The sequence below is a fragment of the Cyprinodon tularosa genome, unplaced genomic scaffold (assembly GCF_016077235.1).
Source record: "Cyprinodon tularosa strain WSP-4 unplaced genomic scaffold, ASM1607723v1 ctg119, whole genome shotgun sequence".
Taxonomy (NCBI): domain Eukaryota; kingdom Metazoa; phylum Chordata; class Actinopteri; order Cyprinodontiformes; family Cyprinodontidae; genus Cyprinodon; species Cyprinodon tularosa.
The window spans coordinates 395022-410041 of record NW_024037992.1 but is presented as its reverse complement, the minus strand read 5'-3'; the positions used below and the strand labels follow the sequence as shown (position 1 = coordinate 410041).

At 40.0% G+C, this 15020-nt stretch overlaps 1 protein-coding gene across 3 annotated transcripts in view; it reads right to left on the bottom strand.

Moving 5' to 3' along the window:
* The window catches only part of osbpl1a (oxysterol binding protein-like 1A), a 75915-nt gene that overhangs the window by 6885 nt on the left and 54010 nt on the right, over positions 1-15020 (bottom strand). For all 3 annotated transcript variants that reach the window (XM_038268460.1, XM_038268479.1, XM_038268470.1), the window contains exons 17-23: positions 13489-13678; positions 12227-12302; positions 7870-8004; positions 7659-7756; positions 6560-6742; positions 6372-6479; positions 1242-1331 (exon numbers count right to left, since the gene is read on the bottom strand). In XM_038268460.1, the coding sequence (XP_038124388.1) occupies positions 1242-1331; positions 6372-6479; positions 6560-6742; positions 7659-7756; positions 7870-8004; positions 12227-12302; positions 13489-13678 (880 nt within the window). The remainder of the gene's footprint in view (positions 1-1241; positions 1332-6371; positions 6480-6559; positions 6743-7658; positions 7757-7869; positions 8005-12226; positions 12303-13488; positions 13679-15020) is intronic.

The window sequence follows — 15020 nt, the reverse complement described above, 5'->3', positions numbered from 1 at the left end:
TCTTGCTATCTCATATTTAGATCCTAGGTTAAAACCGGGCATAAAGTTAGTCTTAGCATCTATTATAGCTTATCTGCTGTGTGATACTTTGCTAACACAGAAAGTCAAAGGCATATCATCTCAATCCAGATGAAAGTGCGCATTCAGCTCGGCAAAGAACTCATGCTCTTCCTCAACACTGAAGTCCTCAGACATTTTTCTTTCGTTGTTTCTTTCTTTGCACAGGTAAACAGCACATTTCTTCTTCTACGCTTGCATTATCGGCAGAGCGGACGCTGAATGCGCACTTTCATCTGGTTTGGTCTGCCGCGGTTTCCGTAGACTCGTGAACGCGCTTTTAGGAAATCCTATACACTACTGTTTATGCTCAAAAAACATTCTAAATGACTTCGTTTCGAGTAAATTCTGGATGCTACCAACTCAGGACACTTGGAATACATTGGACGAGCAGTATGGAGGAATATTGACACGTTTTTTGTGGACTTTTATGGACCTTTCTGCCTCGGGCGCCATAGACCTCCATTATTTGAATGTCAGCAGACAGCAAGAAGCCTCCCAGATCTCCAGATGCATTTGAGATATCAAAAAAGTACTCCAGAGTGTTGTTCAGCATGGGGGTGAGTAGAAAATGAAGGCTAATCATGTTTTGGGTGTACTATTCCTTTAAGCATCACCATATGGCCCATCTACTGATTTAGTGTGTGATTAAAAAAAAAGTTCTAATGTTGAGAACCTCTAAATCCAACAGCAGCTAGAGCTAACGTTAGCCCGTCTGCTACGCCCTCTCTCTGCAGAGCCGTGTGTAAAATACCGCTGGCTCTGATGGAGGTTTTTTATATTTATTTGGCTGAATGTTCGTTGAATGTGATGATGTCATCAGTACGCTTCTGTTCCAATGGACCCTGATTTATTCTGCATGCTCCCGTTCTCTCCGAGTCCAGACTTTCCTGGGTTCTTCTCAAGAACAGACTTGGCGAGGACACGAGTCAGTTCTTGTGTTCTTGTGAATTAAGAAACGGCCAAAGTCTTTACAGGTACTGTATCAGGAAATTTAATTAGCAAAGGCTACCATCCAAATGATGAAGAGAAAAACAATAATTTTCCAAAAACTCAGAATGATGGTGGAATAGCTAAATCCACTAAGAGCTTTTTGGGAGTTCTACACACAAATTTCAGAGGAAAAAAAAGAAGTTTTAGAAGTTTTTTTTTTTTTCTTGTTCTAAATGCTGTTCTTGCTGTACCTTTTATCAAGAATATAACCTTCAACTTTGTGCAGCTCCTTCCCAAAAAGTCCACATGGTTTGAAATTCAGGCAGCACTTTTCACCAGTTCTGGAAAAAACAAAACAAGCAATCGTTACTCTTTTCTTGTTAAATCCAACAAAACATCATAAAAAAGTCAAACTCTAAAAAACCAAGTATAGAGCAAATTAAGGAGGGACAGATGAAAATCTTTTAAGGACAGTTTATAAACTTTGCGTTTATCGAGCCGCAATAATACCTAAAATGATCTTTCCAGAAAAGACTATTAACTTTGGAGCTTTGTTGTTTTACTCGGGTTAAAGAGGAATCTTGTTTGATTGTTCGGATGGAAAGTACTCCAGGCTCAGTTCTTCTCTAGCTGAAAGAAGATATCTGATGCTAACTGTATGTACTTTCTGGGTTTTCCTTTCTCGTAGATTTACTTCTGGTCCAGTAATCCAATTTTAATTTGTCTTATAAGGAAACAACTCCGTACTATAAAGTTATATCTTTCATGGGCTCACATTATTTTCCCTTTCCCATAGAAAGTACTCCATTTTTTTCTCTTTAGTTATGTCTTCTTTCTCGGTCAACACACTGACAATCTTTTTCTGCCGTCAACAATTGTAATTATTTTCATAGAAAGTATCTGTGTCTCTTTCTGCTACTGACTATACATTCTTTATTTATTTTCTTTCTCATAGAAGGTACTAAACGTCTAGAGCTTCTGTGCTTAGTTATCTCGTTTTAATGGAAGTGACCATTTACTGATCTTGTTAACAAAATAAATTTTGTTTGTTAATAAACAGTCTAACTGGCTCAGTCATTCTGTGTTTAACATTATTTCCTTCCTAGCTGAAGCCATCATTGCCTCCTGCAGTCAGTATCATCTTTTTATTTAACCAATAGAAGGTATTGGTTGTGGTGTTAAAAGACAGTGTTTCCTCTCCACTGTTACCACATGTTAGCTTAAGAGGCAGGATTGCTGCAGTGACTTAAAGCTTTTAACCCTTTTATCCACTAGTCAGCTGATTTAGACTGTATTATCTTCTGTTTTGCAGTAAATTAGACTCTACCTTATTTCATCTGAGGCCCCGTCCACACGAAGTCAAAACGAACACGAAACGCTAATATTTTCCAGAACGTCTGTCGTAAAGACGGAGACGTAAAATAAATGTGATCGTCCACACGAATGCATGAAAACGCTGCAAAATGTATGCCAGGCCTATAAGTGGCGCTGTGGTGCCAAAGCAAAAATAGGCGACGAAATGTTGGGCATGCGCACTAATATTTATACATGGTTGCCCTGCGGGTCCATTTTCGTGGTTCAGTCAAATTCAGGTGCTGAACTATGTGGTCGATATTGCTCTGTTCTTCCTGGAGATATTCCAGAAGAAGAAGATTCTGTTGTAAGCCCGACAGCAGGGTGTGTAGCATTAGCAGCAACCATTCAACACAGTACGGCGCCATTGTTGCGGTGATACTGTGTCGCGCATGCGTGTTTAGAGGCGTCGCTATGATGCATGCGTGTAAAAAAAAAAAATGCGGTTAGAGCTTAAAGATGGAAACGCGAAAACGGCGTTTCAAAATCTTCCCACTCTGAAGGCTAAATAAAAAAAAGATCGTTTACAGACCCCCGAAACGCCGGCTTCGTGTGGATGAGAGGCTGGTTTGGTGAAAAATTTGTGCGTTTAGGCCAGGGTTTGACTTCGTGTGGACGGGGCCTTAGTATATTATTCTGGTAAAACACAGACAGACTTGAAAAAGATTTTTCCCAAATTGAATTGTATGTAATAGTTTATGTTTTAGTACAACTTGTATTGTCTTCCAGTAACAGTTTTTAGTGAACTGGTGTGATATAAACAGAAACTGAACTGAGGTACTCAGGTTGCAAATTCCACACGTTGTTTAAATGTCAATCGCTGCTAATTTATTTAATAAAGTTTTTTTTTTAAATGTTTAATTTTTTTTATATAAAAAACAAAGTCATTGAGCTACTTACTTTGAAATCACAGACTCTGCTTTGTGTTTATTGTTGAAAACTCTATGCTTGCCTACAAAGCAACGATGAAATATGCAACAGACCTCCTTACTTTGTTGTTTTGGATTTAAATTTAAATGTGATTTGGCATAATAAGAAACAATTTAGTTCTTAAAAGCAAGAAGCTGTTTTCCATTTAATTGTGAGACTGCAAATACATATTTATCAAACAGCCATTACAGATTATGCCGCCTAATGTTGATCCGGTCTGTTCCCCAAACAGTTCTGGCCAGTTAGAGCATAAATAAGGACTGTAGTAGAAAGTATCTCCTTGCATTCGGCTCCCTTCTATCAGATCACACCAGATGGAGTTTGAAAGCCATTTAAACACCTTAGATACTTTGTTTTTCCAAACATGTTGGAAATAGAAACACAAATGTCCTTATGCTGGTGAAGATTCTCAGTCATCCAGGTCATAATCAATCCACTGGACTTTGTTTCCAAGTTTGAAGACGTTTCTCTTCCATCCAGGAAGATTTTTCAATTCAAAATGTCAGAAATAGCGTTTAGTTCCAGGTTTTCTCCAGCAGCCCAATAAAGCCTGGTTTTAGTTTAGAAAACATGCAAATAGAAATGGAGGAACAATGATAAGACAGAAAAACCAACCTTAAACAGGGGGGGGGGACTCAGATTTCAGCTTTCAAAAACCTACAACGCAGCAATAGAGTTGATTCCTTCCCGCCATCATCGCAGCCCCAATGCCCTTTACAGGAGAACAGAAGACCTCACCTCTTCAGCTAGGCCAACAATTTCCTTTTACGACCCCCCTCCCAGAGACATAGACAGGTATGGGGCATTGCAGGATAACAAAAGAGGTCAAACGACCCCCATTCCAAAGGGGTGGACCCTTTTGTCCGTTTCTATTTGCATGTTTTCTATACAAAAACAAGGCTTTGCTTTAGTCCGCTCTATAAAGCCTGGAACTAAACGCTATTTCTGACATTTTGAATTGAAAAAGCTTCCTGGATGGAAGAAAAACATGTTCAAACGTGGAAAAAAGGCCAGTGCATTGATTTTTTTTATTACTTTTTAGGAACAAATGTCCTTCTTTAACCACTTAGGAAATGTAACCCTAAATGTGGTAAACGTTTCACAGGATGCACAGCCTTGAGTGGTAACTAGGTGAGAGAGTAAACCGAAACTTTTTGGCTTATTTTTCTGACTAATCCCACTCTCTCTGACAACCAGTGGCCTGGAAAGCTTGTTGAGCAGAGCATCGCTTTGGACAGATACGTTGCTTTACAAGCAACCTCCTCCTCACACCGCTCTCTCTTGTTGTCTGCGCAATCGAAGTAGTTCTAATCTGCACATGATGCACGAATTATTATACTGTCTGCACGCTGCAAATCTGGGATAATTTATCCGACTTGTGGGCATCCGTGAATAACCATCTATATCAGGGAGACTCCCGGAATTCCGCTGTAGGAACCAGATCTGCTCAGGTCCTCCTTCCTGCCAGTGACGTTACGCTACATGATTGGCTAAATGTTGCCACATGATGTAAAACGCTGTGGTTGCCCAGACAACGAAAATAACATCACGCAGCGTCAGCATGCTGAGACTGCATACTGTAGCGTTAGCGTGTCTAATGGACGATGAAGTTTTACCTGATCAATAACGAAACAGAAAAAATTCCGTTTCTGGTGAACAAATTAAAGACCACGATATAAAGAGCTGGGTAGCGCTGTGGCTAGCTGTGTTCAGTCGCTAACAGGTTAGCCTCTTTTAGCTCGGTCAGTTAGCCACATTAAGCTACACTACTTTTAACTTCGTGACCTCAATCTTAGAACACTTAGAACTACTTTCTTTCAAGACTTGGAATGATTGTTTTCTACTTTCAGCTACTTTAGATCGCTATTGAAATGTAAAATAATAGCAAATATAGGTAATAATATGTTGAGACTCCAAAAGAGATTTGATTCCTAAAGTCATAGGGAAGAGGCAGTTCCAAACGTCGCATTTCCGAATTCTCCCGAGTGGTGCCCGACATTACGCCAGTGAAGTAAGTGAATGTGATTGGTCAATTATCAAGGGGGCAGGATTGTTGTGGTGGAAGGTTCACAAGCAAGTTTGGTTGTGGCTGGTTTTTCGGAAGCATCTTGCTAACTAGTTAGCAACTTAGTGCTAGCAGGTTCCCAATGGGAAATTCCATTGGGACCAAGTAGCACTAAATTGGTGACTTAGAAACGACGCTGTCAAGGAACGCTATGGACAGAGGAAACATGCAAGAGGAGGAGAGTTTAGTGTCGGAGGTCGTGGATGAGTCTCCTCCGTCATCCATGTTTTATTTAGAGGAGGAAAGCGGGGACGAAGATGTTGTGGAAGAGGACGCCAGGGCGGCAGAAGCTTGGTTTGGTGTAGAAGGCTTCCAGCCGTACATGTTTGAGCCCTTGCCTCAAAACGCTGCCAGTTCTGTTAGCTCTACGCCTGCCGAAGACACAGACGTCCATCCCCGTGAACACTGGGACGCAACTCAATGGGAAAGGAAAGGATTCTGATTTCAACCGTTGCGTATATTAGCTGCGACACATGAATCAAGATGCTATGACCGAAAACATTTGATTGACAGATGACCGTTGATCTATGATTGGCTGAATTTAGGTGTTCAGGCTGACGTAGAACTAACTGGCCTGCAGAAGATAACGAAAAACACACTGATTTTAAGATAGGATTTTTTTTTTTTTATAAATTTTCTAAATTTTGGGACAATATGATCTGATAAACAGAACATTTATATACATTTTTAAGCCAGAATGATTTGACATTCAAATATGATTTCCCTACAACTTTAAGAAATGGGTGCAATACAGTTTGTCCGAGTGGAGTTGCCATATGTTGATGTCACAAGAAAGGGCGGGGCCCCGAGCAGATCACGTACCTTCACCGGGAGACTTGGGATGTCTGGGAGTCATTGAAAAATCCAGGTGCACACTAAGTTTTTCCAGCAAAACATTTACTATTAGATTATTACTCATAACGTTACGGTTGATTAGTGTTTAACAAAATGCGGGTAACATTTCTAAAGATATTTGCCTTGTACTGCCCTTTGCAAATGGCTCTAAAGAGAAACAAACATCTATGGATCTGACCTGTGGTTGATCACCTCAACGTTTCCATACTGCTCAATCCACAGCTGACCCACAATGATGTTATGAACACAACAGGTAGGATTTGTCCATGTATAGGCTTCGTTGTGCCTAAAGGAAAAAGAGAAAAGCTGTGATGTTTCCATTTCATTTTCAACAGAGACAAACAGTAGGTTTTATTTTTGATGTACTTGGGCAGCTCCAGTGTGATGATGCCTTTGGGCTCAGCTTCCACACTCTTGCCCCAGAACTTAAGTTTGGGGTAGATGGATCCATGAAACACAAAGTCCTGCTTCAGACCTTCAGCATGGAAGGCGCTAACAGGAGGGTGGTGGCTCACCTGCTCCGATATGAGCCTGAACCCCAGATCATCCCTGGGGAAAACACAGAGTTCACTAAGATCAGGCTGCATATTAATGAGATTTATTAAGCAAAGGATGTGAATAAATGAAGAGAAGCAAAGTGACGGTCAGAAGTTTGCAAACATTGATCTTTTTCCTCTAATGTGTGCAGGCTCAAATGGTTATACTATGATTTGATTAAAGATCCATCAGAAAACTGTATCACTAGGAGTAAAACAGACCCTTAGCATGATACAACCACCACCATGTTTGGCTTTTCTGTGAGAGCTTAGCTTTGTGCAGGGTTGTACCTACAGTAACTATCCTAAAGCTCTCATCAGAGAGGACAGCATGGTGCAAATAAGTTCAAATAAGACACAGTCTGACCAAACATGCCAAAAGTGCTTTTAAATTGGATAAAGCATTTTTTCTTTCCGTTTTTTAAACATATTTGTTTTAGGTATAAATAATGATGCATTGATTGTTTGTTGCTGACCGGACTTCTACTTAAAAGCTGGAATAATGGCAAGAAATCAAAACATTCGTTGTTTTTATTTTCCATAAAGAAGAGTAGTCAAATATTTATAAGAATTTAGATGGAAACTTGTTGATAAATCAGTTTTTTCTGTATATTGCTACTTTTATCCAGATAATGTTGGAGCTGTATGTTTATTAAATTTAAACTTAACTTTAATTATTTACTTATTTATTTAATTAAAAGTTTGGAGCCTTTGGCAATTAGAGAAAATATACATGACTTCAAATATCTGCATCTAAATATGTTAAATATTCATTAAATCATGAAACCCTAAGGAAAATAAATACTTCAAGCAAAGCCTCTAAAGCTCAACTTTAATTAATGTGCAAAAGAATTGGCAGATAGAAACATAAACAAGTATCTAAAAAAGGCTAAAACCTGTGAGGAACATTGTGCTGCTATTCCACCCACCTGACCAGCTCATAGGTTTCTCCCAGTAGCGGGTTGAAGGGTTTCCCAGTCCGCTCCCACTGGGAGGCCACAGCAGACACGGCAAACGCAGCCACACACTGCAGAACACAGGATTTAAAGCACATTAACCTTCTAAAGTAAAAGCCTCATTAAAGCGAACATAAAAGCTATTTTCTCATTTCAAGCTCAAGGACGTTTCAAATGACTCCACCTTCATCCTCTCAATGGATTCAGACGCTGCGTTGGCCTGATGGATGAGGTACGTGTGCTCCATGTACTCTGTTAGACGCTGCAAGAAGCTCAGAGGCTCGTTGAAAATAACGGGCATCGTAATCTTGGAGAGCTCCTGAAAGGAACATGGGAGCAGATGGGGACGAGGATTCATCAGAAAACGGACAAGAAGTTCCTCTGCATCAGCGTCTCAGATAGTGAAACGTATTCAGGCTGCATTTTTAAAAGTCATCTAACATGCAGTAAATTTATTTAAAACATCCCAAAGTGATAAAACATAGTATAGAAAATAAAAGCAACATCCTGGAAGTAGAGAGATTAAGAGGAATTATAAGAATTTTACATTCCATGCTGGGATTATAGAGCATTTTTAATCTGGAATTATATTGCAAACCTGAAAACACTAAATCAACTGTGTGGATTTAACTCAGAATGCTAATAAACAGGGTCTGTCTCCATTTGGATAAGCTCCTTTACCACACTTATGCTAAACAAGCATATAATCCTTCTTATTCAGCTTTCTAACCATGATAAACAAATCAGGTTTTCCCTCCAGATAAATTCCAGTCATAGATTTAGAAACTTCTTATTCTGATGTTCCTGTTTGGCTGTGACTCCATCCTGGAGAGAAATATCAGCTGTGCTGCTGCCATCAACACCTTTGTTTCTAGATGTTGGAGCTTGGCCTGTTTTCTAGTGTAGTCCTGTTTCTCTGACTGTGACTAACTGGATGTGCTCTCTTCATCCTCTGACATGGGAGCTGGCTCGGAGCTCGTCTGCCTGGCTGTGTGTTTCCTGGACGGGGCCGCCTGTGGAGCTGGTTGACAGTTGCCTTTTGTATCTATGCTTCTTTTTCTATGTCTGCTTCTGTCTCCTTGAACCCCAGTGGGCCTCAGCAGATGGCCGCTCACACTGAGCCTGGTTCTGCTGGAGGTTTCTTCCTGTTCAAAGGGAGTTTTTCCTCTCCACTGTCGCTACAAGCATGCTTAGTGTGAGGGATTGCTGAAGACTCAATGAGTCGATGCAATCAGCTGGTTTTCCTTAGATAGAAAACTTTGAATCAATCTGACTGGATGATCTGGTGAACTGTAAAAGTTGGTTTATTAAATTTTATCACCAATAAATAATTATTAATATTGTAAAGAAAATTCTGCAGATAAATTTTCCTTGATATTTGGGAAACGCAGAAGGCATTATAGTCGTCTAAATTAAAGGAAGTGCATCTGATAATATTAACATAAGGGGAATCCCTCAGGGATCTATTTCAGGACCAGTTTGATTTATTATGGTAATTGGTAATTTTTACAGCTTTTTATTTTTTTTTTTACTTTCCTGAGCTTCTTGGCGGTAATCCTTTTGATTAACCCTGAAACGACCAGAGCGTTTGCTTGTTGCTGCTTTAAGGTTGATCCCCTGTTGCTGCAAAGATCATTTTTCTTCTCTGTTTTATTATCGCAAGTTATTTTAATAACAAAACCCCCTGAATAAAAAGAATATCACAGAACTGAAGTTCTGTGGCTGTTTTCTTTCTGTATTCAATGCTGGATGCATTTCCTGTTTGCATCTACATGTAGCCCTGCTGCAAGGATGAAGGCTGAAACACTGTGAATGCCATTTTATTTTACATAAATTGTTCACTATTTGACTAAATAAAATAAAAAAAATGCAGTGGAGTTTTATTTATTTGATTTAAATGTTGTGTTTTATAACTCTAGAAGGGTTTTTAGGGGGCGCTGCTGTGAGCTCTGCAGTGCTTGTTTGTTGGATTTTCTACCATGCTGTAATGTTTTCTCTGTGGCAAACTGAAATAAAATCAAACTAAACAAGCTGAGCACTGAATGCTAATTGCGTGATAGAAAGTATTAAGTGATAACAATGTTAACAGGTTTTTATTCATTCTCAAACTGACCCCTGGAGGGGAGATTTAATCAGTGAGCACAGTGCTGACATAAACTATATTGATTTCTTTATAAAATACTGGAGCAGAGTCAGAGCCGGCAGCATGTGTCTGATGTCTTATAGCATGAATGTTATACAAATGTCATCTTAGAAGCCTTATGGATACTCCATGGGAAAAGACTAATGGCTTATTTCACTTCTTTAGTGCTTATACCTAAAGGTTGGCAAAGACAAAGTTCTCCCTATAAAGGACATTTAATATTTCACAGGAACTAAAGAACTCACACCGTTTAGCTCCGTCCCACTGCTGCACATCCAATAAATATCTTTAGACGCCACAAAAAACATGATTTGATAAGAAGACGCATCAGAATGAAAGCAGCAAAAACTTGCTTCAAAAAAAAAAAAACGATGTTATTTGGTTCTTCTGGTATAAAATTAGTATAAAAAAACGTGTCAAGTTAGAGGTTGTAATTTCAACCCTTGCCTTGCTTTTCCTTTCCCGCTCCTTGCCTTCCTCATTTCTCTACATGCACGCATTATTTCCGTTTTCTGTAAACTAATTTATCATCATGGAAATAATGCCACTGGAAGGACAGTTAGGACCTTTATCATGGCCGTGTTATGATTTAGGTGTTTAAACAGATTTAGCAGAAGTGAATGTTTTAGATAAAGATAGTCATCAACCCAGAGTATTCAGGACAAAAGGATTAGAGCCTTTTTTTCCTGAATGAAACGAAGCTTTTAGGTTTTCAAGCCTTTTCACACAAGCAGCGTCATGAACCTGTTTGAGCGCAGCTCTGACATTTAATTTGAACAGATTACACGGCTGCAGCGTGTAATGCGATGTGGAGAGGTTGTGCTCATCATTAAAAGGAGGGCGGAGCAGAAACTGAAAGCAGAAATGGTTGTAGACAGTAATAAGCTACACTAAGGATCACTGCTAAGCTCAGATAAGCTGTACACTGACTGTTTTTCCACTCTGGGCCAAATTTTAATTTTCAAGTTCAAGAGAAAAAGATCTGAATAGAAAGTTTGGAGAAACCGCAGCCTCCAGGGAAAACTTTAAATCTCAGAGATTTGGAAACCAGCCAAATATGGCAAAAAATGGCAGCATCATGTTATCTTTTTATCAATATGCATTGTTCCATTAGAATAAATTAAAATAAAAAAATAACATCAAAACAGTATTAAAGTCCTTCTTTCCCATCGCCCGGCTTGCCACAGGTTTGCCTGCTGTGTCTAAAAGTAACAGCAGCAGCAACCCAGACTGACAGCTCATTGGCTCATTTGGATCACGCGCAGCCTGGAGCCGGACGCTCCAGAGGGCTTTACCGTATTAACAGGAGAAGAGGCGCAATTGAAATTAGACGCTGTCGTTGGACAACATGTGGTAATTTATAAATGTTTTAAATCAGGTTGGGTTCGGATTCGTGACCCTGGGCTGCTAATCCGTGACCTCTGCCCTAAACCAACGATGATCTGATAACAATGTTTCTTCATAGAGGACCAGGTGTTTTACATGGACTCTTAAGGCCCAGCTTTTAAAGTAGAAAACACCAATATGAGACAGAAGGATGATACCAGTGTTGGACAATGTCTTCCATTTTGTGCATTAGGCTGAACAGCAAGGGCGCGATGGCCTGGTCCTTAGAGCAGAAAGCTTCTGTTCTATAAGTACTGGTTTAAACTTTCAGTCCCTGTGCATGATGGCCTATAGATCGGTGAGCTGCTTACTGCTCCCATAAAGTAATGGGCTAAATACAGAATGCACTACTGCAATGACAAATAAAGATCATTCTTATAACCGAGGAGCTCCTTGGTGCAAAAAGGAGCGTTATCACAGATCCTTCCTCCTAGAGGCTGTTTGATGTTGAGCTAAATAAACTTTACATCAACCACTTTTAAACTGATTTACTTTTATTTTTTGCAGCCTGTCTTTTTTGCAAAATGATACATGCACATAATTTCTAACTTTAACCCCCCCCACTCAGTTGCAAATTTCATTTTAATCTAAGTTTACCATCTCTAAGAACAGTATGTTATTTTTTCCCCTTCAGTTTTCCTTTACTTTCTGCTGATACACTTGAATCTCCCCAACTCACAGAAATAAGGGATTTATTTTCAAATATACTTTTAACCAAAGACAGTTATTTGACTGAATAACTACCAATTAATAACAGTTTTTTTATTCTTATATATCCTAATTATGCAAGAAAACAGCTGGAATGTCAAAATGTTCTTTTAATTCAAAGAGATTCTCACTTTACAGGAGATAATCTGTCTTTATATGTTTAGATTTTGTATTTTTCTTATGATTAGATTGCTGCCCCTCAGTGTTAATAACAGGAAGGTAGTATTAACAGTAGAGCAGAAGTCTGTCTTTATGAGCTGAATGACTGAAGCTAATCAAAATAACATCTGAACATCATCCATACCATTCCAATGCAGTTCCTCAAAATACTCCAGATACTGAAGTCGTTTCTTGAGAACATCGGCGCCGGTAAGCTCGCCCTGAAAAAAATAGCTCACATAATTATCATGTCCTCTATATGCAGGTATCATTGATTTGCTTTGTTCGAGTGCTTTGGAAGGCGGTGCATTTCACAAGAGCTGCGCTATCAGGGATAGAAAAGACACAGGTGCCACTTCAGGTGGATATTTTCCAATTACCAGAAAAAAGCTGCAGCAAAGAGGCACAGTGCTGGAACAAAGCGGGCAAACCTCACAAAGATGAAGCTAAAATAATCAGAGGTGCTGCAATTATTCATCTATGTCAGGGTCTGCAACCTGCGGCTCCGGAGCCTCATGTGGCCCTTTGGACCCTCTACCATGGCTCCTAATAATGGCTGAAAATGATTTAAAGAACTAAATAATGTACTATAACAACAAATGTCTTAGATGCTTTTGTGGGTTTTATAAAAAATATTGAAAAACATCAGAAATATGTTTTTAGAGCTAATTAGTTTGTAAAATAGGTGTTTTATTATTATCATTTTTTTACCCTACAAGAAGAAATCAATGCTTCAGTTTTCTGAATCGTTTCATGTTTTATTTTGAAAGCAAAGAATCCAAATAAATTCTTGGCTATTTAAAATGGGAATAGATTTCTGATGGCAGATATTTAACCAAAAAAAATAATAGTTTTTTTTCTTTTAACTAAAAAAATAATGTAAAGGAGTTTTAATTAGCTGGACTCAGGGCAAAATGGCTCCACGGATATTAAAGGTTGCAGACCCCTGATCTACGGTAACTGATACAAAAAAAAAAGTTTTTTTATGCAATGCAAATTAAAGAGGTTAATATTTCTGCCTTATAGGATAAGTGAATTATCTGAGCTATGGAGGAACAGCAAACATGGGATCACCCTCCTGATTGTTGTGACCTCATCAATATTTAACAGAGTGACATGGAGCTAGGCCTGCTCAATACAACCCTTTCCCATGGCTTTACCAGACTGCTCCTCTTTCTAAATTATTCACACTACCAAGTGGAAAGAGCTGAGGGAGGATGGGGGGGGGGGGGGGGGGGGGGGGAAGTAACCAACCTCTCCGATCAACTAGAGTATCTGCAACAATAACAGACTTATAAGAGAAAAATGGTCCCTTTGCAGAGTTTGTTGATTTTTAAGCCAGAGATGAAAGGCAGCGGAGGAGTGAGGCCAATTTGGGCAACTGTAGGGGCATATTGCACTTCTGACCTGTGCTTTGTTATCCCATTGGGTCGAGTCTCATCTTTGTCTCCATGGTGATCCTCCTGCAACATGCTGGTGGTGGGGCTGCTGCAGGGACTGCTTAGCATGACAGAGCCTTCGTCCTCCTCCTCGTCCTCTTCAAAGGAATTGCTGGCCACCGTCTCAAAGCCGCTCAGGGAGAGCTCGGAGCCGGACTCTGAGGGAAACGAGGACACATGGTGATGATTCACCGGGTTCACAGACGGAGCGATAAAGGCTTAAATCAAGGGCTTCTGAGGAGCAGAAAGCCTACTTTAATTAATAGAAGAAAAAACATGTATCATATAAGTATGATGGACAGCACCAAGGCACTTTATTAATCATTTAATTGTTGTTTATTTATAATGGTTTTGATTCAAATCAATTAATCAATCAAGATAATTTTCTATTAATGCTCCTAGCTGCAGATTTTAATGCATTATAACCACACAGGGTGAAACATGCACTTCCAGAACAACAAAAGCAAACGATCGGAAAGTTGCACCCAAAAAAATGTTTTTTTGCTTTATGGTTTGCCAGTTCAATCAAGGATGGATGAACCTCTGCGTTGTTTCAAGTTTCAGCACAGAAAACCCAGCATTGCTTAAAGGGCAGCGTATGAACCCTCAGCAAACAGTCAGACGCTCTAACCGCTTAGAAATACGCAACAGCTTCATCGACACCAACAACAAATCCTTGTTATGTTTGTCTGTTCAGGTGTGAGTCTATTGAGATCAAAGGTTTCTGCACTTTCTGATCGTGGAATTGGATTTATGGAAGTAAAGCGGTGAGGAGGTCTTTGCAAAGTCCCGCTCATCTGGGTCATGGCAATCATAAATCAGACGCCACCTCCATTCTGCTTGGTTTTCCTCAGATTATTACAACACCAAGAGCTATTGCCATATCTAGGGGTTGCCATATCTGGGGGTTGCCATATCTGGGGGTTGCCATATCTGGGGGTTGCCATATCTAGGGGTTGCCATATCTGGGGGTTCCTATATCTAGGGGTTGGCATATCTGGGGGTTCCTATATCTAGGGGTTGCCATATCTAGGGGTTGGCATATCTGGGGGTTGCCGTATCTGGGGGTTGGCATATCTAGGGGTTGCCATATCTAGGGGTTGCCATATCTGGGGTTTGCCATATCTGGGGATTCCTATATCTAGGGGTTGCCATATCTAGGGGTTGGCATATCTGGGGGTTGGCATATCTAGGGGTTGCCATATCTAGGGGTTTCCATATCTGGGGTTTGCCATATCTGGGGGTTCCTATATCTGGGGGTTGCCATATCTAGGGGTTGGCATATCTGGGGGTTGCCGTATCTGGGGGTTGGCATATCTAGCGGTTGCCATATCTAGGGGTTGCCATATCTGGGGTTTGCCATATCTGGGGGTTCCTATATCTAGGGGTTGGCATATCTGGGGGTTCCTATATCTAGGGGTTGGCATATCTGGGGGTTGGCATATCTGGGGGTTGGCATATCTGGAGGTTGCCATATATAGGGGTTGGCATATCTGGGAG